Source organism: Diadema setosum, chromosome 13, assembly GCF_964275005.1.
Source record: "Diadema setosum chromosome 13, eeDiaSeto1, whole genome shotgun sequence".
NCBI classification, from domain to species: Eukaryota; Metazoa; Echinodermata; class Echinoidea; order Diadematoida; family Diadematidae; genus Diadema; species Diadema setosum.
In genome coordinates this window covers 9,407,931-9,433,900 of record NC_092697.1, presented here as the reverse complement: position 1 = coordinate 9,433,900, position 25,970 = coordinate 9,407,931, and the positions used below count along the sequence as shown (strand labels likewise).

Genomic DNA, 25,970 nt, shown 5'->3' with positions numbered 1-25,970 from the left:
GAGTAATTTGTGATAAGAGTCCACAAAAGTCACCCAACAACAGATGTGGCAGAGAATGGCAGAGAATGACAGTCCACTAATTTTTTTTCTTTCAACATTTACTTCTGCCTATAAAATGAAAACGGCTCACTGCTAAAACCATTACAGGAAGATCTCAAAAAGGTTGACAACAACTCCGCTAATCAATACTCCAAATACTGCATTGGACATACAAATTTTGGTGTCATGATTAATACAAAAATTCTGTTTGAATTGAATAATCAGAATTTTTGTGAGTTTCAGATTATGACAAGCCAAAACCTATCAAACACAACATCACACAAGCCATTACCATGGAAACAACTTTTCCATGCATCTTGAATTTGCATCTGGCTTGCTTCAATATCAGCCCGGGTCCAACTCGGTTATGGTATGACATGAAAGGCATAAAATGCCTACCTCTTTCCATCTCTCTTTCTTCTGCTGGAACGTCTCGAGTCGACTGGTCTCCGTCCCTCCTCCCCCTTCCCCTCTGCCCTCCTCGCCCTGCTGGTCCGCAGATGAGGCGACACCAGCGCCCTGCGGTGCCTCTGTGATATCCCCGTGGGAATCTGTGGTACCAGCCAACCACACCGCCCGGCACAGGGGGCACACCATCGGTTCCTCCTGTCGCTTACATTCCTCTGCCCCTGAAAAAAAGGAAGGTGACGCAAACAATTACAGATATTTCATTCACAGTTAAGGTGCATAGTCAGTGTGAAACGATGCATTTCATTTTAATCACAAACATTGTTCAGATGTCTAACTACTGAAGTGTCACTGGATTTATGCACTTGGGGCTCATTTTAATTTTGGTTTAGAAAACACCTCAAATTTGTGATTAAATTTGCTACAATATCCAGTTTCATGGCTACAAATCCCAAATGCAGTTTCTTGATAGGTCTGTATTCACACATTTTGATACATGTGCCATTATAATAACCTGCCCTACCTAGACACTATGCAGTGATCTAGCTTTCAATTTGTCTGAGCTACTATTTCAGCCAAATGCATGCAAAAAGTCCTTCTATATAATTATAAAGAATAAACATCTATATCATATGACATTCACAACATCTGTTCAACTATCAGAATTTGTTGCTGGAAACTTTAATGTAGTTTACGTACATATGGCCACACAGTGGTGATGTAGCTTGTTGTGGCAGCCGTTCTTGCAAACCACGAGGCTCTCTCCTTCCACCATGTCCAGCAAACAGATTGGGCACAGGTCTTCATCCTCCCTGTTCACAAAAAGATAAATAGACAAAACAACATAGACAAATAAATATTCACTCTGATCAAATCATGAAGTGTGTATACAAAGAGGTTCTTGCCATCTTTGACAAGACCTTAGAAAGTCCTTTTGGACACAAAATCAATTCTGTCTTCAATTTCTCACTTTCCTTTCTTCTATTCTTTTCCAAAATTGAAGCTACAACTATGAGGACCTGAAAACAATCCAGGCATTTCTCCATCACAGTATGATATTACAGAAATAGTGCATAATCTGATAAAAAAACACAATGTCATACTATGTGCACAACAAATGCATGATTAGCTGAATTGTTGTTAGTGTTGCTGTTTTTTCTTTTAATCAAGACCATAGGCAGAAGTGAGATGGAATAGTGCTAAGGAGTAAAGTCCAGAATAGTACATAACAGAGCTTGCATCATTGCTATAATATATGAAGTATTCTTAAAATGTTGATTTAACACAAGATTTCCCATTCACAAAGAGTGCACGACCATGCACTACAGTGAAACTATTGAATGCCACAAGGAGCTTATTCAAGAAATCATAAATCATATTGTACATACACATAAAGAATACAAAAAATGAATATCACACGACTGTCCTTGAAATGATGTCAAAGCATTTGGTTGATCCGACACCTTATAATCTCTGTATGGTCAAACGGTTACTCTATCCATGCCGTCAGAAACTTACCTCTGGTCGCTGCTTCCAGTGGAAGGACATGGCGAGCTTGGCCGAGGAATGTGTGATGTGGATGGATTCTGGGATGACCTTCGTGACCTTTGGCTGGACTGGGTGCCAGATGATTGCTTCAGCTTCTTCTTCTTCATGGCCTCATACTTGGAGAACAGCAGCTCAACCTGTGTTTTATACAAAGTTTGCCAAGCACATTTCCTTTTCATTTCTCTAGGCACTACCAACATTTTTCCCCCAGACATCATTTTCTTTTAGTCGCATTTCCCCACAACCCTTACACGTGTTTGTTGTTGTTGTGTTTTTGTTTTTATTTTACAATGGCATCATAATGGATATTGAACAACATAGTATCAACGGCATAAAGCTCATTTTTGTGTTTCAGAGTCTTTTTCCATGGACAGGTTTTTCTTCCATGTTCAAGTTGCAACTGCAATTTACAACATTTTTTGCCTTGTACAAGAAGGTACTCAAAGCAAAAACAAGGCTATTACTGAGAATTTATTACCGGTGTCATATCTATATACTAGAAGGTATTCAAAACAAAAACAAGGCCATAACTGAGAATTTGTTACCAGTGACACCATCACTAAAGCCGGCATGGTATCTCCCTGGATAGTTAGAAGTCACACAGCCGGCATACTTTGAACTAAGCTTTCAGTTGTCCTTGAAATAGCATGCAGCAAAATTCTATACACTGACAAGCACTTTGGGTCCCTGGTGTGAAGAGAAATTCATACGAATCGATTACTGACCTCGTAATTCTTGAGTGTCCTGTTCCAGAGGAGGTTGTCGTCCTCTGGTAGCTTGAAGACCCTGAGCATCACAAACAGCAGGTGGACGCAGAAGGGGCCTTTCCCACAATTACAATTCTGAGAAGAGACACCCAGTATAATGCAATTGTAGGGCATGAATACACACAGGCAGACATGTTATTGATTTTTTTTTTTTCTGATTTTTTTTGCCTGTCTACATATTTCCAGCAGTCATGCAGGGCAGTTTTACAGGGGCCTGTGTGCACTGGATCATGATATTTCAGACTGTTTGAAGAAATATTTGAATATATACTCATGAAACCTAAACCACAAAATACATACGTTTTGTGCATTCAAGTGTGTGTGTTTTGTGTTTAAGTACTGTAAAATGTTCTGTACATGCTTTCTTCTTCGTGCTAATCCAATATAATACCAAACCCACACAAAAAAACCCAGTGAATTCCTCAAAAGCAAAACATAAGGTTTAAAAACCTCCCCAAAATAACATATCTCCCGATATACATAATAATCTATCTATGCTCATCCACTACCTACACATCTACATGTCTGTACATTTGTGTGTATAGCTATCTCTCTATCTATTTATCTATCCATCTACCAATCTATCTATTTCTTACCTGTGAGCCAATGGTCACTTTGTACTTGTGGTCGGGCGAATCTCCTCCTATCAGGAAGGAGTTGGGACCAATCTGCGACAGGAGGAACAGTCTTGCGTGCAGTGCCCTCTCTACACGCTTCTTGAGGACGCCGACCGCCAGCGTGAAGAGAGATTCGCCGTTTGGTGATGCTGCCCTCCTGTGACTGCCCGTAGGAGAACTGGGCCTTGACCCCTAGTGGGAAATAAAAAATGGGATGAAGTCAATTCTGTAAATAGTTAATACTGTAATCGTGCCACCTGCTGCATAGAAAATATATGAAGTGTACATTAATCAAGTTCAGAAGGCAGCAGCAAGATTTTGAGAGACGCTTTGTGAATCACCATAGCAACAGGGGAAGTTATCCAATATGCCATCTCCAGTGGCAGAAGACAAAAGATAGAAAAAAAAATATATATAGCTTTGGTTCCATGCACACTTTATGGAGTAGTTTATCACTATTTGCTACAAACACCCGTCTCTTGCAATTCACAATATTATAAATTAAGAGCTCTTTGATTTGTGGTCCTTGCATCTTGAGATTGCATTAGCAATAAAAACAGAATGATGCACCATAAATAGGGCTGTTGTTTTTAAGCTTAGGATTTCATTAAATCAGAGAAACAAGAGCAAGCTTTACCGAAGGAGAAACGTATCCCCTGTGTCGCAGTAATCCTGGTGAGGTCGGGGAAGCCACACGGTTCACTACCTATCAACAGAAAGCCAGAGTGGAATTGTAATGAGACCATTGCAAACTACTTTAAAAGACACACAACTGGGGCAAAGATACATCCACACTTTGTGTAGTCAATCTCTGATCAAATTATTTGCCTTATTACACCCATATTACTTACAAAAAAAGAAAAATCAATGATAATATTATTTGAATATCATGCTAAAGTAAGATCTACATTAATTAAGATTCGTAGTGATATCATTTCATGAATAACCGATCAATTCATTTGACAGATGAAAGTGACCTTATGACACTTGAATTTTGCTTGAACACCATACAGTTGCATCAAAAATTTACTTTATCTTGACCAAAACAAAAAATATAGGACTAACTCCAAGAAAAAAAAAAGAAGATCCCTCCCGAACATAATAGCACACGACAAAAACACACAAAGACTCTCACCTGCTTGGCGAAAGGAGACTCTCTGCTAGCCTGCGCTGAAGGAGACTGTGACCTCTGGGGCAGCAGACTCCGTGGTCTTCTGACTGTTCCTGGCGTCGACGCGCCAGTCGGTGGTGGCGTAGATGACGCGGAAGACGTCCCATCTGTAGGGGTGGGTGATGAAGGGGGCCTTGCGACCTTTTGGACAATAAGAAAATGACAGAACACCAATATAAATTCCAGTCATTTTTTTTTATTTACGGTAAAAAAACATGTTCACCTACAACTATTCATTCTGTGTAATGCTAATGATAAACAGCAAAGTGTTATCTATGTTTCACAAATCTCTTCATGTGTGACATTTTTAATTCCTTCAAACAGTTAATTTTGGGCAAAGGTAAACTCACAGGCCACTGGAAAAGTTCACTAAGCATATGTTAAACCCAGCATTCATTTGAGGGAGGGAGGTTGTTTGACTGGAAATAAAAAATAACTAATACATAATTAAATCCTGGCAAATACATATCCTTAGGCTCATTGCATTAAAATGGTCAAACTTCAGCATTTGACTTTATTCTCTGAATTCAGGAATTCCTTGGACTTTACCCCATGTTTACTCTGCCAACAACTATATCATACATTGACCATGAAATTCACAAAGTATAATGCATTATGACCTTTCACTCCACCCCATCAAATGATTGTAGAATTTGATGTTTGTTTGTTTGTTTGTTTTTATTTTCCATCTGACATGACGGCTGGATAACCCATATTCCCCTGCACTACATGTAGTTGCTCTTACATGGGGTCCAGAGTACTTTGGGTGGTCCTGGACCAATTCACCAGGTTATGCACTCTGCTCTTTGCAATGAATGAATGAAGTAGGATCTTTTTTGTGCATGGAATGGGACTCATGATAACACACAACATGGTTAAGTAAGACTCAGTTAGGTTCAAACCCACACCAAAACTTGATCCATTTGATTGAAAGGCAGATATGCTACCGATCAAGCCACCTCGCCGCCCATTGCTGACCACTGACCCTCCAAACCTTGGTTAAATTCTCTCCAAAATATTGTCAATGAATAACCCTGTCATAGCTTTCTCCTAGTAATAAGCTGGATGAAATCATATCAATATCAAAGTACACTATATATTGGTTTCCCTTTCATCGTGTATATGCCTTGTGTTTTTTAATACCCAGCAGAATGGGTGGTATTATCATCAGAGCCAAAGGATGATTATCTCACTTGATATTGCAGGCTGCTTTTGATTATCCATTAATCATTTGTGATGTCAACATCTTGTAATATCACAACTACTGTTCAAATTATCAACAAGTCTCACAAAGCTGCCAATACCAGGTTCATTTACATTTTCAAAGGGAGGAAATAAATCACTTCCTTTGACGATATAATGACTCAACATTCAAAGAAATAAAAGAGATAGAGAGAGAGAGAGATAGTGAGATAGTGGGATAGACAGTTGGAGAGAGAAAAAGAGGAAGAGGTAGAGGGGAGAGAGAGAAAGAAAGAAAGAGAGAGGGAGAGTAGAGGAATAGAAAGGAAGAAAACAGGAATTGGGTGTTTCTGCAGCTGGCCTCACACATTGAAAAATACGAATAAGGTGATTTATTGGGCAATGGGAATATCATGTAATCCACGAGCTTTGATAAATTATGCATTAGTTTCTTTGAGGGGGAGTCTAAATAGACTAACAGGATTCAAGATCTATGTCTCACCTATCATGGTATATAACCACACAAAGTCATAATATATGATTCACATGAAACACTTTTTTAATCTCTTTTTTTTTTCATCACACTTTCTGTTGGTCTGTTCTGTATGCAATATGCATGTGATTTCGTACTAATTATGATCATCTCTGGAATGGATTCGAGTGTCATTAATGCAGTATCCATGGTTGTAATTTGACTTCACATGAGAATTCATATTTCCCTATTTCTTGCTTCAAACAACATCAATGTATAATCTGATGCACTGGATGACAAAATCAGTATATTCCTACACAATGGTCACGAGTCAAAATATACACTAAGTAATCATATCACAATTAGTAACTTTATTCATATGACTATACCAGGGCTCCACACTAACTTTTATTTCTGGTGGCCCAAAGGCAAACATCCGACCTTTTTTGGTGGACCGATCAGGCCACCAAATTCTTCATTTCTGAAATTTTGGTGGCCCGACGTGCGTTTTTGGTGGCCCCGGGCCACCAGGCCACCATTAGTGTCGAGCCCTGACTATACAGTGAAAATGTTTTGACAAGTGCTATAAAGGATAATGTAAACATGGAATATTTCACCTATGAGAATTTCTCAAGAATTTCATGCTAAAATGACCCAGCACTTAAAATAAAACTTGTGATCATTTTTGGCCATTATTAAAATATTCATACAAATGTTCCGAGACTGTACCTACAAGTTTGAAGCAAGTATAATTCTCATTACTTGGCCCATAGCAAAAAATGAATCTCCCAAAAATTTCCACTTTCACAGTAAACGATAGGTGTCATATCAGCAGCTCCAAGTGCTTGTTTTGGATTTTCAAATTCTTTTCTTCATTTACCATTGGTCCCTTTGTCCTGGCTGCATCACCGCCTTCTTTTCTGACGCCCGGCTTTGCCCGGAGTTTTTCCCTGATCGCCTGCTTCTCGAGCGGATCGTCTAGTTTGGACATGCGCCGCATCTCGCGGTCGGTTGACCTGCACAGATAACAAACCAAATGTGAGAAGAAAAAGTGAATATATTAGAAACTGGTAATATTTCATTGTTTGGAATCTGGTGTTGAAAAGGAGCAAAGAAAAAAAAATGAATGTCTGAAAGCTAGACTACAACAAACTGAACATGATTACAACATGCCAATAAATCAAGGCATGTAATGATTTCTGTTCACTGTTAGTGTTTACACAGCACATACAGTCAAACTGCCCTTCACTTAAACACACTGCACAATATACTGTTTGTATTCTTTCCACTTGGCTCTAACATCATAACATGCATTCACTTCTAGAACTCATAACAAAGAAAATGCACAAAAAACAGAATCCCTAAAATAATATTTCCTGTCAAAAGACAGCAAAACAAACCCCTCCTTTTCACTTCCCTAATCACTGGCTTATCATAATATGCATGTACAACCTCCACCTAAAAACATTTCCATCTTTCTATCTCTCACTATATGTTTGAATGTGTCTCCTGCATAACATTGTTAGTCATGTTTATGTACACAACAGTCATATGGTAAACAGTCAGTCAGGAGGCCTCATTACAAAATGATGTCAGGTTTTTGCTTTTTTTTCCTCTCTCAAAAGCTACATAACATTCCAGCAAGACCCCCGGACAAAAAATAAAAAGGCCCCTTCCAGCCCCATACGAGAATTACCACAGCTTTAATGAACATTAAAAACCAAAATCCCAACTCACATCCAAATGTACAGTTACACAAGCACCCTGAAATATTATAGCAACCACAGGCATTAACAGCAGCTTCTCCAATTAATACTAGATCAAAAGTGGCAGATGCAATATTATAAAAGGTGGATTCTACAGTCCGGGCCAAGGTCTAAATATAGCTGTGCGTGTTGCCTTGGCTACCGATAAACTCAGAGTGAATCAACAGAAGCTACGATGGTAGTCTGTGGCAGAGACCCATGCAAGCATCTTTACGGTACACTGTATTTGTCATGCTACAATGTACACAAAACCACGTCAAAAGATGGGAGGTGTGCGCATAGAGTCAATACAAAGACACAATGCATGTTTAGGGAATACTCATATTCAAATAAGTTCCTCTTTAGATCAACACTTTCCTCAATTTCCACCTTTTCTTCCTTTCTTTATTTCCCTCACTCTCCCACTCGTAACTCTTTCTGAGTCACCGGAATTCAAGCATATATAATACACATTTTGATTGTTTATTTACTTGAAATTACTGCACGTGTATTTAAACAAATTACCAGTTTCATAGTTATCATAATATAAGAGGTGAATGAACTTCCATACACATTACATGTACATGTATGTCGCATACAGCTGTATTTCAATGCATACAATAGGAACATGTATGTGCATTGTGTGAACATACCAGCCAAAGGTAGGCCTACATCATTTGATTTCTGTTGTGACCTACATGTATGTACAATGTACAGTTGTATGCAGTTTGTGTGCACACTTTTAAAGTGGAAGAATACTTTATTTGTGATTTGTGTATCACAGATATTAGGTGACATTTTCATTCTTTTATAGATGATTTATTCTTTCTTTCATTCTACTTTCTGTAATCTATTACGTTCTTCAATGAGTTGGTTTCTGCATATACACCTGTATACACCACTATGATATTTCATGAACTGGTACTAGGAAGACAATCATGTGTGGTTAAATTTACAATAAGAACCAGTGATAGAATGAGGAATACTGTAAGTCACATATAAAGAGTTACTATTCATGGGGGAAAGAGTTGGTAATTTCAAAGTTTGTGGCGACTACAGCACATTTGTGTCAAAGGACGCAATATTTTAGCGAGTTGTGGGTTGCGCAAATATCAGTCAACCTGCAAAATGCACCAAAACCAGAAGAATTATCACAAAAAATACCAGCATACAGGAAAGCAGTAAATCTCAGCTCCAATGGAATATAGGTCTGTTTCAATGAGACTAGCCATCGAGTATTGTTGACTGAACAAAACACTGGCAGCTGCACCACACGCTATATCGGCCTTTTATCCGACAATAGACCACGCATGACGTAGATTGCGTGTGAAAAAAACCATCTAGGAAGATTTTTAATAAATGTACAGGCTACTGTACGTGCACATAAACCTTTATGTACATAAGCTGCACTCCATTTGCTTCATTCGTCGGGCTTTTGGTGTACATTTCCATTTTTCTTTGTTCGTAGAAATTGATGCATATCATCGAATTTGGATCCTCTTTTCTCTCATACTTCTACTCTTTGCTACATATGCAGTTTGTAATACATCTTTTGTCGACCGTGTGAAGAGCTCCTAATCTATCATTCCATAGTCGAAAGTGAAAGTGTCGTTATCTGATTTAGCTTCATGAAAACTGAGCAGTTTTAACACTGTCCTATCACTGATATGCCTTGATAAGAGCCAGAACAAATGAATGCATTGTAATTAGCGAACAAATGAATGCATTAGCAAACAAAGGCCACGATAATAAGGCATGTGAGAAATAACTTAATTTTGGCTTGGAGGGCTAATATTTCAATTTCTCAAATATAAATATGGTTCTAAGCAATATGTCTGTGAATGGCAGCCATCTTACTGTGTAAAGTATGTTGTATAGGGGTGAAACAGATGATAAGTCTTCATTCAAAACTCACACACAGACCACAGTGAGAGTTAAAGGGATGATATACAATTGTAGTATTGGTTTAGATGGGGCTGCAGGTTGCCAACTTTGTGTGTGTGTGTGTGTGTGTGTGTGTGTGTGTGTGTGTGTGTGTGAATTAATGAGAAATCTCTTATGAAATATGAAAGAACATGTAATTCTTAGACGAATTGACAGTTTACTTGATGAAAATTGGTCTTGAAATGGCCGAGATACAAGATTGTATTCAATAAAGCAACAATAATAAAATGAGACAGGCCATGACTTTTATTAGAATTTTTTTTTTTTTCCTTTGGATATATCTCCGTCAATTCAAATCCGATACTCATCAAATAAACTTTCAATACCCCTAAGAAATGTATGCTCTTAACATTTCACAGAGTGGTTTCTAGTTATATCTAGCAAAACATTAAAAGCTGAATCGTCACCTCAACCAATGTTATACCATCCTTTTTTCTTCTTTTTTTTTTCAAATACAAAATGTACGATGTTGACCGTTCCCTTCAGAGCAAACCTCAAACAGAAAGTAAAGACTAGAGTGGACTGTAAAAAAATCACATACCATCAAAATGTAACTATATCGCTACAATAGAGCATTGTATTACACTGAGACATATTGCTTACATGTACAATATGAGATGGTATCAAAAGCTACACTGTACTTGGGATACAACTGTACATCCAAAGATTTTAAGCTGGTCAAATTGTTGTGGTATCAACCCTCAACAATGCACTCCAGACAATGTCAAAATATAATTTCCCTTTTTCCAAATGTGAAGGAATAAAAAAATAAGTGAATATGAAGAGATACAAAATGAAATGATTCTACTTCTTCGATTAATATATCCACCAAAGACCTGCAATACTTTTTAAGAGTCTGCTTGTATCCATCAAAGCATGCGCTACCAGTTGAGGCAATTTCATGATTTGATTTCCACAAAATGAGCAGGATACATGTAGTCATCAGCACCCATAACAGAGCATGAATGCAATTTGCCCTTGAATTACCATGTACATGTATACTCAACCACACAGGGATGTGTTTGTGCAATAGCTTGAATGCATCATATCCTAGCTGGCAGAAGCACATGATTTAATATACAAATGAAATAAAGGTTTACTGATGACTATGACTGCCACTCAGTGAGCATAAACACCCCCTGCTGAGGTGTCTAACTTCCAGCTAATTGACATTAAATCCTTGACGACTCTTTCAAACCCCATTCGTTTTCTTCCATGAAAGGGGGGGGGGGGGGGAGCAGGGAGGATAATAAGGTGGAGGGGCCCAGTCGGTATGAGTCACAGCTAGGAGATTCCTGGGGTTGTATTCACCCGTCAAGCCAGGAGGCACGATCATTATCCCAGACTCAAAGCCTCCTCAAAGCTGGAAGGATGAGGACTGGTATCTCATTCACCAGGGAGATCACCTCCCGGCATTCACTGAGGTTGATACAACCAGGGAGGTGGGCCACCTCCCTGATACAACCAGGGAGGAGTCTCATCTCCCTGTACAACATACAGCCGGTATAAAGACAAATAGTCTTCTAAATACCAGACCAAAGTTTTCTTTGTAAATTGTCAAACAAGATCTATTCAGAATTGCTGCTTCATTAAGCATACTTTGGAAAGATTTGTCATCTTCCTATTTTACACGTACTTAAAAATGAGTGCTGCACAGCAATCCAGTTCAGATCTGATTCAGATCTTCCCCTCCCCCTTTACAACATAAGAATAAAAACATGGGGTCTACCATGTCAGCTACAATGCAGAATGTTTGTGTTCAAAATTTAGTTGAGATGTTGCTAAAACCAAGTACAGCTACATGTAAAACTTACTACTTTTTTAATACTCAACAAATGATAACAGTGAATAATTACAAAATTCTGACACATAAATGCATATGCCTGAAAGCCCTTCTAAACTCTACCACTGTACCTCTTAGATTCACTGGGTGTAAACGATAATCAGACGGCCATATATATATCTGCCTATCTGTTCTGTGATGACTTTTTACTCAAACAATTTAATGCACATTGTAGACTGTCTAGAAACTTGAGACTACACACGCTCTTCAGCTTCAGATTTGAGGATAGTATCTACAATGAAGAGCCCACTCCCTTGGACTTTGCCCATCCATAATTTCGCCCATGGACTTGTCAAAAAAATTGGAGTGAGTGTGCACTCGCTGAGAAGTACCAATAGCATATATTTCTTTTCATGTAGTTTAATCTGACCCCCCCTCCCCCCCCCTCAAGAATGCATGATTAATGCATACAGTCATCAAGCCATGTACTCGGTTGCATACATGTATCTACGCCCCACTGTTTGAAACATGTTTGATTTTGCTGCTGTTCTATACTAACATGACTGAAGAGTAGTGACTTGATAAATTTCCTAAATGTGCATGTACATGTAGAGATCTTCTCACGCAAGGTCTGGTGTCAGATAACAAGCCTAGAGTTACAATGTACTATACTGCTTGTATATTTTCACCCGCAGTTTTCCACAGACCTTGTTTTCAGGTACAGAACTATGAAATAAGGGTCAAAGTACTGTATGTTGCATGACTGTATTTCCTTTAAGTTATTTACCGGTATATAAAGCAACAAAATATACAGTATAATCATGTTTACAATGTACACAAAGATATTGGATAAGAACCCTAACCCCTTGTTCATTAGATACTGGTTATTTCCTGTAATACTGTAAAAGTGGACATTTTCATGTAAGTTATTTTTTGTGCTTGGTCAGGTAAGATAAGTTTCATGTGTTTTTAATTCTGCGGAATCAAGACACTAACTACTGAAACATAATAGCAAGCAAAAAAATATTTGCATGCTTTTCTGGTTTCTGGTTGCGCAAAATGCACGAAAACTTCAGCAAGCTGCGAGAATTCTACTTTTACAGTAGACCTGTGTATACATACAGTACTTCAATTACAAAATCTTGTTCAAGACAGAAAACACTCCAGTAGGCCCTACACTGTTTAACTATTGTAGCAGGAGTACATCTTGTATGGTGTATTGCCTAGTAAGATAAGTTTCTACAAAAAAGGTGCAAATTGTATATCAGTCAATTTATTTACATGTCCTTTGTACAGTTTATTATCTTCTCTCTCTCTTTTTTTTTTTCCTTTGGTGTTCTTAATCATCTAAAGGCAATTTTCGTTACATCTACAATTACATGCACCTTCACCCGAAAACAACAACACGAAAACCTGAGGGAGAACTTTCCTGGAGTTTTGTGGATTCAAGACAAGAGCTTCTATGGCGATAAGTATCACAGTTTCCAGCACTACCACATTCTTTACTTCAATAGATGAAAAAAAAAAATGACTGTTGAGCTCTAAATTCCACTGAATTAATCAATACATACATGAGGTGTATCACAAACATTGAATACTGCAGTCCAGCAAGAGCTCATCAATAATGGAAGACCCGTCTCCCCCCCCCCTAAAAAAAAGGGAGTAACTTATTTTTGCATACCAGTCCATCTTTGTCACTGCAAAATTCAGGATTTATATTGATTTGACTGATCTCCTTGATAACATTTATTGATCTCCCTAAAAGCCAATGCTGCCACTGTCTGTCAGATACCGCCCAAGCTGCCGTGACTCAAACCCATGACTGGGTGCGCTGAATGTTTACAGTCTGCGGCAGTGAAACGTGCACTGTAACCATTTGTCACTACAAGCTCCTTATGTGTATCAAAGTAGTCGTTAATTAATGCAAAGCTTTCCAGTAAGGTCAGTGAGCGAAAAAAGTGAAGTAAAATACGGATTTCTCTGCTTGTGGGACTTTGATGACGTCATTTGTAGAGGTAGACAGTATGCGTAGGGAGGGTCTAATACTAATAGAATGTGTAAAGACTTTGTCACTCCCTGCATGTTACAATTACTTCGTATTAAACCAACTACATGTACCTACAGATACTTGTACTTTCGTTGCAGGATCTACAATATATAACACTCCTGTTGAGAGAGCTGGGCCCCATTTTATCAAAAGATATAACTGAGGGCAAATTCCCTTACCTCACAGGCTGCCATAGACTTATGATAGAAATCAACTATATAATCAATAATAACTTCACAAAACAGGGCCCAGATGTTGCATATGATGGTTTCCTTCATGCACTTACATGTAATTGTACCTACACACACTCATGAAAACTACACAAACTAACTCTTGATATGCAGACAAGCTAATATCCCATTCCCAGCCACTTCAGGCAAAATAGGATTGTGCCTTCACATGCATGATATATCACTACTATGAGGATGTATTAGTAAATCAGTAAGAAAAACATGACTTTGCAAGTTGGAGAAAAGTTTTCACACCAACTTCTGAGCACTGTACTTGTTTGCTAAGCTTCACATAGGCCTAATTAGTAACTTCAGACACAACATAACAGGCATAAATTATGTGAACTTACCAACTTTACACTTGTATGTCTGCAAAACTTCTCCTCCACAAAGTATGTTAAACTCCAAAACAGCTTTTGTAGAATGGCACTAGTAAGAATACCATACTTTCGATTCAAGTCTGGAACACTGTACTGTAAAACTCTACCAGCCTAAATGCACACTAACATGTTATGGGAATAAGGACGGTGCACGGCCGGTCCACGTAAGCGCAGAGTCTATTATAGTATGAGAACTAAACTGTCAAATGATGGGTGGGTAAGACTGTCCGACCGTTGCTGATCCAGGTTTTTTCATTCGCTGCTGAATGCATTGAACTCTCTCTATAACAGGAAACAGATGGCAAACTCGTTCAGCAAAGCTTCACCGATCTCTGTGTGTGCACTCCCATTGTACTTCGCCCCTAACCGTTACTGGAAAGAGATTACTCATGGCTGTGGCTTGTTTACATCCTTTTTGAATGATACTCTGTTTACAAAAGAATAGGGTCATATCACTGCACCGCTTTCCTGAACTTTACGTGACATAATTCAACCCCTAACTGTGCAACTGTCATTAGTAAGCTCTAAACTTTTCAATCATCAACAATTCAAGCTGATTCACTTCTTTCAATATGAATCAATAAATAACAATTTATTTCAGGAGTGAGGATAGGCCATACAACGAAAAATAGTCTTAACAATTTAGCCTAAATTTGATGGAATACTGTCAATAGTGATAGTGTCAGTCAGTTGGTGTACTTTTAAGAAAGTTAACACATAAATAAGTGCATTTTAACCCCTATGTCATGTACATCCAAAAAAAAAAAATGAATAAAAAACATATTAAAGACAAGAACATTTCAATTTTAAATTTGAATCTATCAGATTTCAGAAAATAATACATTTTAAAAATGTTTCTATATTTTAGGTATTTAGGCTTATCACTTGGTCCTCAGGAAAGAAAAAAAGTCATAAATTTGACTACTTCCATTAAGTGACCTTGTTTTTAATAGTTTCATTTATATTTAATATTTTTAATGTTAATAACTTTTTTGGTGAGATGAGAAAACTCTTATGAAATTTGAAAGAGCATGCAATTTTGAGAAGGATTCAACATTTACTTGATAAGAATTGGCCTTGAAATGGCTGAGATATCCAAAAAAGCAATCCTAATAAAATTGACAGGCCACGACTTTTATTAGGATCCCTGTGTTTTTTTGTTGTTTTTAGATATATCTCAGTCATTTCAGAACCGATTTTCATCAAATAAACTTTTGATTCCCCTTAGAATTGTATGCTCTTTAACATTTCATAGAGTGGTTTCTCAATATCTTGCAAAATGTTACAAGCTGAATCCTCACCTCAACCAGTGCTGTACAGTCCCTTTAAAATTACTTCTGATGAGTTTGTTTTTAATCTACCTGTTATTTTTATATAAAAATCAAAAAAAAAAAAAAGAAGACATTCATCAACTACTTGTAGGTCTTACATAAATATTCCCGGCTGGGCAATTACCCCGGACCCTTTCCCTGACCCTAACCCTAATCCTAATCCTGAACCTTATCCTAACCCTAACCCTAATCTGTACTTTAACCTTATCACTAACCAGTATTTAGCCGGGGGGGGGGGGGGGGGGGTAATTGCCCTGATACGATATTCCCCCTTTGATGTTGACTTTGGTTGGTTTATATTTTCCATTCTCTCTAAATCTTTCTTTTTGCTTCCTCTCTCATTTGAATTGTCATGTCTTTTGCTGTTGTTACTGATACAGTAACATTTTCAAACACTATTACACGTCCAAACTGTGTCTATCCAAGACAGAAATCCGATGTGAGGTTTGTATCACAGATATGAATGCAGTTCTCTCCCTTCCCTCTTTTCTCTCTCTTACACTTTCCTTTTTCCTTTTGAACAATCTAATGAGCACGGCTTCTATAGAAAAGAAATCACAAGAAGATTATCTGACCAAATCAGGGCAGTGGTGCTTAATCAGCAGCCAGCTCATTATCTAGACCTTATTAGTTCCTTGTATCCCGGCAACCAGTTTACTTTGTACCATGTGACCAGCTAAAATGGGCGAGAAGAAGCCATTCAAAGAGATGCTGCTTACAACTACCTTGCTCTGCCTTTTCATCTTTTAGTCGCTGTCCTTATTCTTGATATCCCTGGTGTTTTTGTGATTGCCTTTTTGTCGTTAGTAGTGGCGGACATCTTTTTATCTTGGATTTAAGCAAACACAGAAGGAAGCCATTGTCCAGGGCAACTTCTAACCACTTTAGGGAAATCAAACAGTCAAACTGGCCGATGCAGGGACTGAGTCAACACGCAAGTGACCACGCAGACAAACTCTGCAAAATACAAGGTTGTTTTTGTCTGATGGCGCATGACAACAAAGAAACTATGATCTGTTATTCTATTCCATGTCATAGGGAGCTTATTTGTGGATGGCAAAGTGTTCTGCTACGCTGCTACCCACCCTGTAACTTGCATGTTTGTATGTTCATAAAATGCCTTGTATTCTGATTACTATGAAATGTACACGTACATGTACATGTAAAACAACATTTGTGATTCAAAGGGAAGGGGTCGAGTTGCTTGTACTACACCGTATACTATTGCAACACATCCATCTTACAGTAGGAAGGCATGTGATTCATACAAATACATTGTACACACAGCATGTTTGGTGCTTCCCAAGATGATGATTAATCATATAGATCATGACTTTCTTTTCTGGCAAGACTCAGTTCTATATGCCACTAATAATGAAAAAAAAAAGGTACATTCTATTATAAATAAGTTTAAGGTTGGAGATGTAGCAGACCTAGTTGTACCAGGGAGGTGAGTCTCACCTCCCTGGTTGTACAAATACATTTGTACATTATAGGGTACTACAGATCATGCAATATCAAGTTCTTCCATATAGGGGGGTACATTTTGAATCTTTCCCACTTCCTATGATTGATACAGCTGTACCAACCTTTGAATTTCTCCAAACGTTCATGAACTGTCACTTTTTTCTTGTTTTGATGACATACACAGTTACATGTAAGCCCTCAAGTTTAATCATGGTTATAATTTCCATATCGTACTCGTAGCAAAGAGTTAAAGTCTGGTATGCAATATAAAGTCATCATCCCTGTTTGCGACAGGGTGCCTATTTGCGGCAGAGGTCGATTCATTCGTTGATGAAAAGGCACAATAAGGTGTGAGAGTACTCTCACTTCCTACAATTAGCACTTGCAGGTAACTCTCGCTTTTGTTTTAAAGTGGGATTCTCCACACTTGATGCTCTCTAGCCGTTTTATCGATGAATAAAGCTGCCCCTGCTGCAAATAGTAGTGGAGGCACCCTGTTGTCCCAAGCATGGATAATTTCTCCATGTCAGGAGTGATGGGGTGTGGAAGATGATTATAGTGTTTAGAAAAGTTTGGGCTTAATACAGAGACAGAAGAAAGTAGAATCCTTACAGTAGAGATATATTCCTCTAGAAACTACTGAAATACTGTAAAAGTGGAAATTTTTGCGGTGTTGAAATTTTTGCGCAACCAGAAACTACCGCGAAAATAAAAGCATGCGAATGTTTTTGCTATCCATATGTTCCTGTGCGTGATGTCTTGATTCCACGGAATTAAAAACACGCGAACTCTTCTTACCTGGCCAAGCGCGAAAAATTAGTCGCGCGAAAATATCCACTTTTACAGTATATTGTAACAAGAGAAAGACTAAGCAAATATGGCAAAATTTCATAAAATAATCACGTTCCACAATACATTCCACAAAAGGTACACACTTTGAATGGAATGTACATGCTACAGGTGTACACTATTTGAAGAAAAAAAAATCAATCAAAAAAAAAAAAGTCAATACAGTGTACATGTACATTGGTTTTTCATTTAAGTTGCAAAATAAGTCTTTAACTGTTGCATGATCTTCTCATAAGCTGATCAAATTGTTTGAAAATCTTACATACCTGGTATAACAGAGTCTAAAGAAAAATAGACAAATCCTAATTAATCCTGTGTACAGCAATGGGAAGAGGTGCATCTTAAAACGAAAAAAAAAAAATCCAGGAAAATTTATGATTTATAAAAGTTTTTTGGTAGCGCCATTGATGAATTAGGAGACTACAAGTACAACAATTTGTAATGTCACAGCAGGATGATGTAAAGAAATTATGTACAAACATTTATTGAGAATTCATCTATTTTCACTTTTCTGGCATAAAATAAATGAACACATTAAGGGTTTTCTAATCGACTTACAAACTGTAAATCTCATTCAGAAAGCATGGGCCATAATTAATTAATTTGTAATTAATCAACTTATTTTGGTAACAAGTCAATGGAATGTATAGGCACTGGTACCGGTAGCTACTTTTTACCCCCTCCCCCCCCCCCCCCAAAAAAAAAAAGAAGAAAAAAAAAGTAGAATCCCCTACCACTCTGTAGGCCTACTGACCTACAATTCAATGTACACTGTTGTAAACTTGTAGTATTCTCATTCAGTGATGGCAGCACCAAAACTAAGAAATCCATAACTTTCAACCAGAATTGTCTGATTTTTCGCAAACTTTACTGATGAGTTCTGCCTTGTAAAGTTGTAAACAACCCGCACCAAGATTCAACCTCCCGTGCCAAAATTCGACTGCACGCAAAAGCATAGGTTTCTAAAATAGCCGGCGGTCGAACCTTGGACGGTGTCATGGTCGAATTTTAAAGGGACTGTATAGTACTTGATGAGGTGGGGATTCATGTTTTGAACATTCTCAAGTGAGATAATAATGAGAAACTTGTTATGAAATATGAAAGAGCATGTAATTCTAAGGATTCAATGTTTGATGAAAATTGGTTTTCAAATGGCTGATATATAAAAAAAAGTGATAATAATGAAAGGCGACAGGCCACAACTTTATAAGGATCTCTTTGTTTCACCTTGCTTTTGGATATCTCAGCCATTTCAAAACCGATTTTCATCAAATAAACTTTTGATACCCCTTAGAATTGCAGGCTCTTTGACATCTCATAATCATAGAGTGGTTTCTGAATATCTCGCAAAATGTTCAACGCTAAATCCTCACCTCAACCAGAACTGTACAAACCCTTTGAATGTGGACGGCTAGCTTTACATAGACATCTACATGTAACATGATTTAAAATTTACTGCTGCATGCTCCCTTTGGGGCGAGGGTCTATGAATAAACTTCTTTTTTTTTTTTTGCTGTCTTGGATCATGGACACAAGTAAAAACCATAAACCTCCCAAACATCTCCTGTGGAGTTTTAACTCATTTGGATCTAGTGTGGAACCTAATCTTGCTAATGGGGAGAGAATTCAAATTATAACACCGTTACTTGCAAATTCATGATTCATACCCATTTTGTCTTGGGCTTGGTTCTCCTGACGATGTTCCAAGGTCAGCAGCAGACGGAGACGATTTGATGGGGGCTGAAGAATTCGAATCCTCCTTGGCTTTGAGGTTCGGAGGTGCCGATGAGTCGGTCGACGGAGTGTTTTTATCGTTTCTGGAACCACTTCCACTGCGTCGACGAGTGCGGGAACGAGACCGATCGCCCGATCTCTTCCTACCCGAAGAAGAATGGTGGTGGTGTTTTCGAACAGCCCCACCACTGCTGCTGGTTACAGATGATCCATCGACATTTCCATCACAGTTCCCAGATTCGCCATGTTTTAATCTCGATTTTGATTGCTTTTCAGTCGCTTTTTCCATGATAATGATCAACAATTACTGACAAGTTGTACATAACACAATTGAGATAAAAACCTCCCAACCAACAACGGATTGTTGGTATGAAAACACAGCCTAGCTGCTAAAAATACTCCTGAAACAAAAATTGAAAAATACCACCTGTACATTCCAGTGCAGAGTTCACATGGTGATACCACTTCCAATTTTTCGCGCTAAAAGGGCACGTGAATAGATTCCCGCGAAGAAACTCCTACACAGTAACAACACAGACAAACGCAAACCACAAATCTACTTCGTTTGCTTGCGGGCGTACTGAAGTGATAAAAAATTACCAGGGATATTGGTTAACTACAAAGTCCATAAAGTCACCCACGCGTTTCTACACGGCAAATGATTGAGTAGTAGTGTGGCCACTGTGTGCCGCCGCGGTACGTGGTGGTGGTGGCCGGCCGTCGGGGGGAGCGAGAGACGAGGAACAAGGAATGTTGACATCGCACCATAACCACAGAACTCTGAGTTCTGTGACCATAACAATAGTCGCGTGTGATGACATCATCGCTGTATTTTGGTAGGAGGGGTATCAATTGTAGAAAACAGTCGGGGGAGGGGTGCTAGTACCAACCCCGGGGTGACTCATCCATTAATTTTACAGCTAATCAATTGTTCATTTTTCTTGAATTAAAGTTATAGTTTTGTATACTCAAACTAATTGAACATCAACTACTGTGATGGAAAAGAAGAGCAGTAATATCATCCCGCCTCCCTGTGGTAATGATATCAAGGTAAAAGATAAAGTGCATGAAGTTTGAAGCAATGAAAATGTTGCATTTTGGAGTCATTATCAGTCTACAAAATGTTATAATGGAATGGATATGAATACATTCCAGTCTGTCTGTGAAATTAACATGCTTGCAATATAGCCTGAAAATTAGTAATACTTTCTTCGCAAGTATCATTCGACGGCGTCTTCAGAAAACACCCCTATTCTTTCAATTGGCGAGTCCTGCTAAGCTTCGTCTCGTCGTCAGTCGTACAGGTGCAACTTCTGCAAACTGCTATGTCGCGATAAAAAGTGGGTCCGTTCGTTGTCAGTGACAACACCCGAAGCGTAAGTGTGTCGAAACGCAACGGTGTACAATGTACGTGTGATGTGATGTGAGTGTGTACCGTAAGTGTGTGTGTTCATCTTGATCTTATATTGTATCGCGAATGTGAACTACTGAGTAACATCGTACATCCGAGAATGAGGATATAAAAGCATTCATACTGTCCATACTGCCAATGTTGGAGTCGAGAACATGTGCTGGTAAGGAGACGTTGCAAACTTCAACATTTTCTTATCAGAGTCTTAATCTGAAATAGACATTTATTGCTGATGGTTACTTACTTAGAAAACACTGCAATGCAATTAGGTATGTGGGACTGAAGGCAGAAACTAACTACGCTACGTCACATACGTTTCGTTTGTACGTACTCGCCGCCGGCCGGCCGGCCGCGCCAGTACAACTTACGTGGTCTGTAAAATTGATCGAGTCTAATGTGTTGCGATCTAACGTTAGAAATGTTCTCTGATAACATCGATGAACCATATATTGATACCTTTACTTTACCAGATCAGGAGTAATTCTGCCCGATGCTGCAAAACATTCAACTGCACTGTGATGATTAGATCTAGTTTCTAGATGATGTACTGTAGATCTAGAATTGGTCTAGACAATCTAGATAATCTAGAATTCTAGATGTATAAATTTAGTTAGGGGTCCTATCTAATCTAACTGTTGTTAGATCAACCAAATATAAAATTTACACTGGAGAAAAGTTTCATTGAAGTTTTTAAATTTCTTGATTTTGCTCTGCCTTCAGTCAATCTTGAATCACTTTGTCTTCATCACGCGATCACAAGAATCGGGCCGTGTCTGGTTAGATAGAGAGGTCAACTTCTTTTTTTATTTGTGATTGTTAATGTTGAGTGTTTATGGAGCTAGATGGGCGCGGGCCTACTCACCATGTGGGAGGATGTGCACTTGTTCTGGTAATTTGATTTTAATGTCATTTTTTAGTTTAATTTCATAAATTTATATTTAGGCTTAAATTTAAATTAATCCAATCGCAGTATCAGCACCCATAGAATCTACTAGTACTATAGTCAACATACCAAGGTTCGACCGTGCGTAATCCTGAGGCACTCCTTTTAGTTTTACGCGCTTCGCGTTCGGGCTTGTCACAGTTTGACTTGAGTTAGACCTAGCCCAACCAGACGCTGTGAATACGCTACGCGAATACAGCGGCGACTGGGCTGTGTATAGTTAAGTTAGACCATGCGCAGACTAGACTACAATGTAGGGGTTTTTTTACATTAGATGTAGCAAGGCAGCTATCCGATTGTTCATTTGCTCATCATCGTGTGACAAGCATTCATAGGACAGGCCCTTGTTAAACTGGTAGATGTCTACCATTGTACGCTGTTGCTGTTGAGCCTTGTGTAATTTTGTTCGTGCAAAAATGGATAGCGCATGGATGACATCACCAATTTGACCTTGACTCTTGGGGTAGTCTTGCTTTTAATAAACTCATTATCAATTTGTAGTTTTTGCACCATTGCATGCCTCTGACATCACAATAAATGGAGTAATTTTTCCTGTTTCCAACAGGGTGCCTAATTGCAGCAGGGGCCAATTCATTCGTTGATTGAAAGGCCCAATCAGGTGCGAGAGAGTACCCTCACTTCCCATAACACTATGTAACAGAGTAACAGTACTTGGGAGTAACTTCTGTTCTTGTTCTAAAGTGGGAATTAGCACGCTCGATATTCTTTAGCTGTTTAATTGATGAATGAAACTGCCCCTGTCGCGAGTTACAGGGAAAATTGCTCTATACATTGCAGAGACTCCAACCCCAAGCACCTTCTGATCTGGAGATTCTCCCGCCCGAAACCCCTAGCAAACGGGAGACTCTAAGTTGATGTGTGCGAGGCGCGAAGTTCCTTGGGTTTTAGGTGTTCTCTGGTGCTATCTAAGGCTTATTTTTTTCAACATACGATAGAGATAAGTAAGAAATCCTTTCCACCGGGAGACACAGAGCCAGGGCGGGAGAAATCAGATCTCAAACGGGAGAACGGGAGATCTCCCGTCGAAAACAGGAGGAGTTGGAGTCTCTGACATTGTACCTTTGGCTTTGCAACATGTGCTTAATCTGTTATACAAGCACATGTGTAGTCACTTATTTTACTGGCACCAAATCATCCAATTATTTTCACATATGACTGACTGTACTGTGCCACCTGACCTGTTTGCCTTTCACAAAAAGGTGGGTGCCACTTCTGAACTAGATAAATTCAAGTTTCAGTTTGTACAACATTTGTTGATGTCCAAGGTGTTGTATAATTGATAGTTGTGCAATGGAACATTTCACGCTTTGTGAAATCAAGTACCATGGCACTTGTGACCATCCACTACTGTATACGCCGAATATTTCGCGAGGTTTTTATTCTCGCGAATTTTGTGATGCGGGTGCTATTCGCGAAATTAAAGACACGCGAAAATATCAACTCTATTCTCGATGTGAATTTGACGTACGCGTATACATTTCTTCATTCAGTACAGGACTCCACGATCGCGAATTTAACTACTCGCGAAATCGTCGGCAATTCCCAATTCGCAAAAATTTACACTCGCGAAATATATGGCGTATACAGTATTTGTATACTTAGCATCCCTTTTCAGTTTTACAGGCAGTTTGCAAATTTTATATTTAACTTTAAGCAGGGAGGTGGGAATACTTTAACCAGGGAGGTGGGATTCCCACTTTCCTGCTTTAACCAAACATTGATATAGGATGATGCCTGTGCATCAGTTACAGCTTATGATCTCTATGTTTATTACTTGTGGGAAAAGACAAAAATATATGTAGAAGTCACACAGCCTATGCTGCCTTATAAACAAATCATAGTTTTTAAACCAGTGTAGTGTATATCTCATCTATTCTTAAAACTACTTACAGAAGCTGCTGAGATTATTTATCTAGGGAGAATATTCCACAAATTGGCAACTCTGTTAATGTCTGTCAGTGGAGAAATATTTCCTCAAATCAAGCCTAGAACATTGTTTCCAATTAAGTCCAATTATTATTGTTACCTATAGACTTCCTGCGAGCTAAGTGAAAAAGATCATGTTCAGTATCATACATTCCAGTCCTATATTTAAAAACTTCAGTCATATTGATGAAATATTGTGCATGTACAGTAACTGTACTTTCATCAGATAATGTATTGTATTATGGCCCAATAATAGAATCATGATTTATGGAACTGGACTGTCATTTTTTTTTTTTTACCTTACATCGAGCCAGAGGCTCAAGTGAACTACAGTATACGCCATTTAGTGAGACTAAATTTTTCACAAATTGGGACTTCTTGATGATTTTGCCACTAGTTAAATTTGCGATTGTGGAGTACTGTACTGAATGGAGAAATGTATTCGTGTGCGCCACATTCATATCAGGATCAGAGTCATTATTTTCGCATGTCTGTTGTTTTGCGAATAGCACCTGACTCGCGAAATTCAAGGAAATAATAACCTCACCAAAATATTTGGCGGATACAGTATTATGATTGTTCATTGTGCGGTGTCTTTTCACATTTTTTTTAAAACTTCCTGACAGATTTTTACCCACCTTGATGACAGGTAGCATCCCTAGGGGATAGGACTTTTTTTTCCTTCCAAATGGGCACCAAGGGTGGGAGGGGGAGGGGCAGAGAGCCCCCAAGTTAATGAAACTTTAAAACTTTTTTTTTCATGGCAGATTGGTGATACCCCCCTCCATTTTGAAGTTATGCTAATTTTTTTGAAACAGTTCTTGAATGGTCAATATGAATATGCAAATGGAAAAGTGAGCATGTCATACCCTCACAACTTGCCATGTGGTTTGTACATAAGATTTTGAAATTTCCAGATTTTCATTCAAATGCAATTATACCCGAGGCTCAAATCCTGCATATCTTACTGATCACTATTCTGAAGTTAAAGGGACTGTACAGTACTGGTTGAGGTGGGGATTCATGTTTTGAACATTCCTAAGTGAGATAATGAAAAGCCTCTTATGAAATATGAAGGAGCATGTAATTTTAAGAAGGATTCAATGTTTATTTGACGAAAATTGGTTTTCAAATGGCTGAGATATCCAAAAAAGCGCTAATAATAAAAGGCGACATGCCACAACTTTATTAGGATCTCTTTGTTTCTCCTTGTTTTTGGATATCTCAGCCATTTCAAAAACGATTTTCATCGAATAATCTTCTGATACCCCTTAGAACTGCATGCTCTTTGACATCTCATAGAGTGGTTTCTGAATATCTCGCAAAACATTAAAAGCTAAATCCTCACCTCGACCAGAACTGTACACACCCTTTAATTCAACCATGAATAACATCATGTTTCAGACTTCAATGACAGAAACATTTAATTTTTGTCATTTCTTTGTACACAATCAATCAAAAATTGTGAGGTTTTGACATGGTTAGCTCACTCATTTGCATATATTTATATCCACTACAAGAACTGTTTTGCAGAAAATAGCAAAACTTGAATATGTCATAACTTCCTTTTTTGTTATTTTTCATCCGATTTCAGTCAAATTTTTACCATTGAACTTGTTAGATTTTACTCTTTTTTTTTTATCAGACTAACTTACATATTTGGACTGGATTTCCCCTTTAAATCCTCATGCCAACCAAGACTATACCATCCATTTAAGTCAAGTGTTTTCTTTGATGGCCTCTTCAAGTGGCCTGAAAACAAAATGAAGTGGTGCTGAAAATAAAGAAACATAACAATCTAAATTGTAAATTTTATTTGCCCACCCTGACCATCAAAAGATATGCTTTTTTAAAGTTTGGTGGTCCAACAAAACTTGGATATTATATAGAAATCCAGAAAGATACTGTAACTGTGGATATGCATGTATGCAGCTATGTACTTTTTTTTCTTTATT

General features: G+C 38.3%; 1 protein-coding gene across 1 annotated transcript in view; it reads right to left on the bottom strand.

Annotated features, from left to right (window-relative positions):
* The window catches only part of LOC140237154 (mitogen-activated protein kinase kinase kinase 1-like), a 28,841-nt gene extending 8,838 nt beyond the window's left edge, over positions 1-20,003 (bottom strand). Inside the window, exons 1-9 of the mRNA XM_072317095.1 lie at positions 19,648-20,003; positions 7,085-7,220; positions 4,515-4,691; positions 4,017-4,085; positions 3,359-3,571; positions 2,721-2,837; positions 1,966-2,132; positions 1,147-1,259; positions 439-668 (exon numbers count right to left, since the gene is read on the bottom strand). Of these exons, the coding sequence (XP_072173196.1) occupies positions 439-668; positions 1,147-1,259; positions 1,966-2,132; positions 2,721-2,837; positions 3,359-3,571; positions 4,017-4,085; positions 4,515-4,691; positions 7,085-7,220; positions 19,648-20,003 (1,578 nt within the window). The remainder of the gene's footprint in view (positions 1-438; positions 669-1,146; positions 1,260-1,965; positions 2,133-2,720; positions 2,838-3,358; positions 3,572-4,016; positions 4,086-4,514; positions 4,692-7,084; positions 7,221-19,647) is intronic.
* Between the last annotated feature and the right edge of the window lie 5,967 nt (positions 20,004-25,970).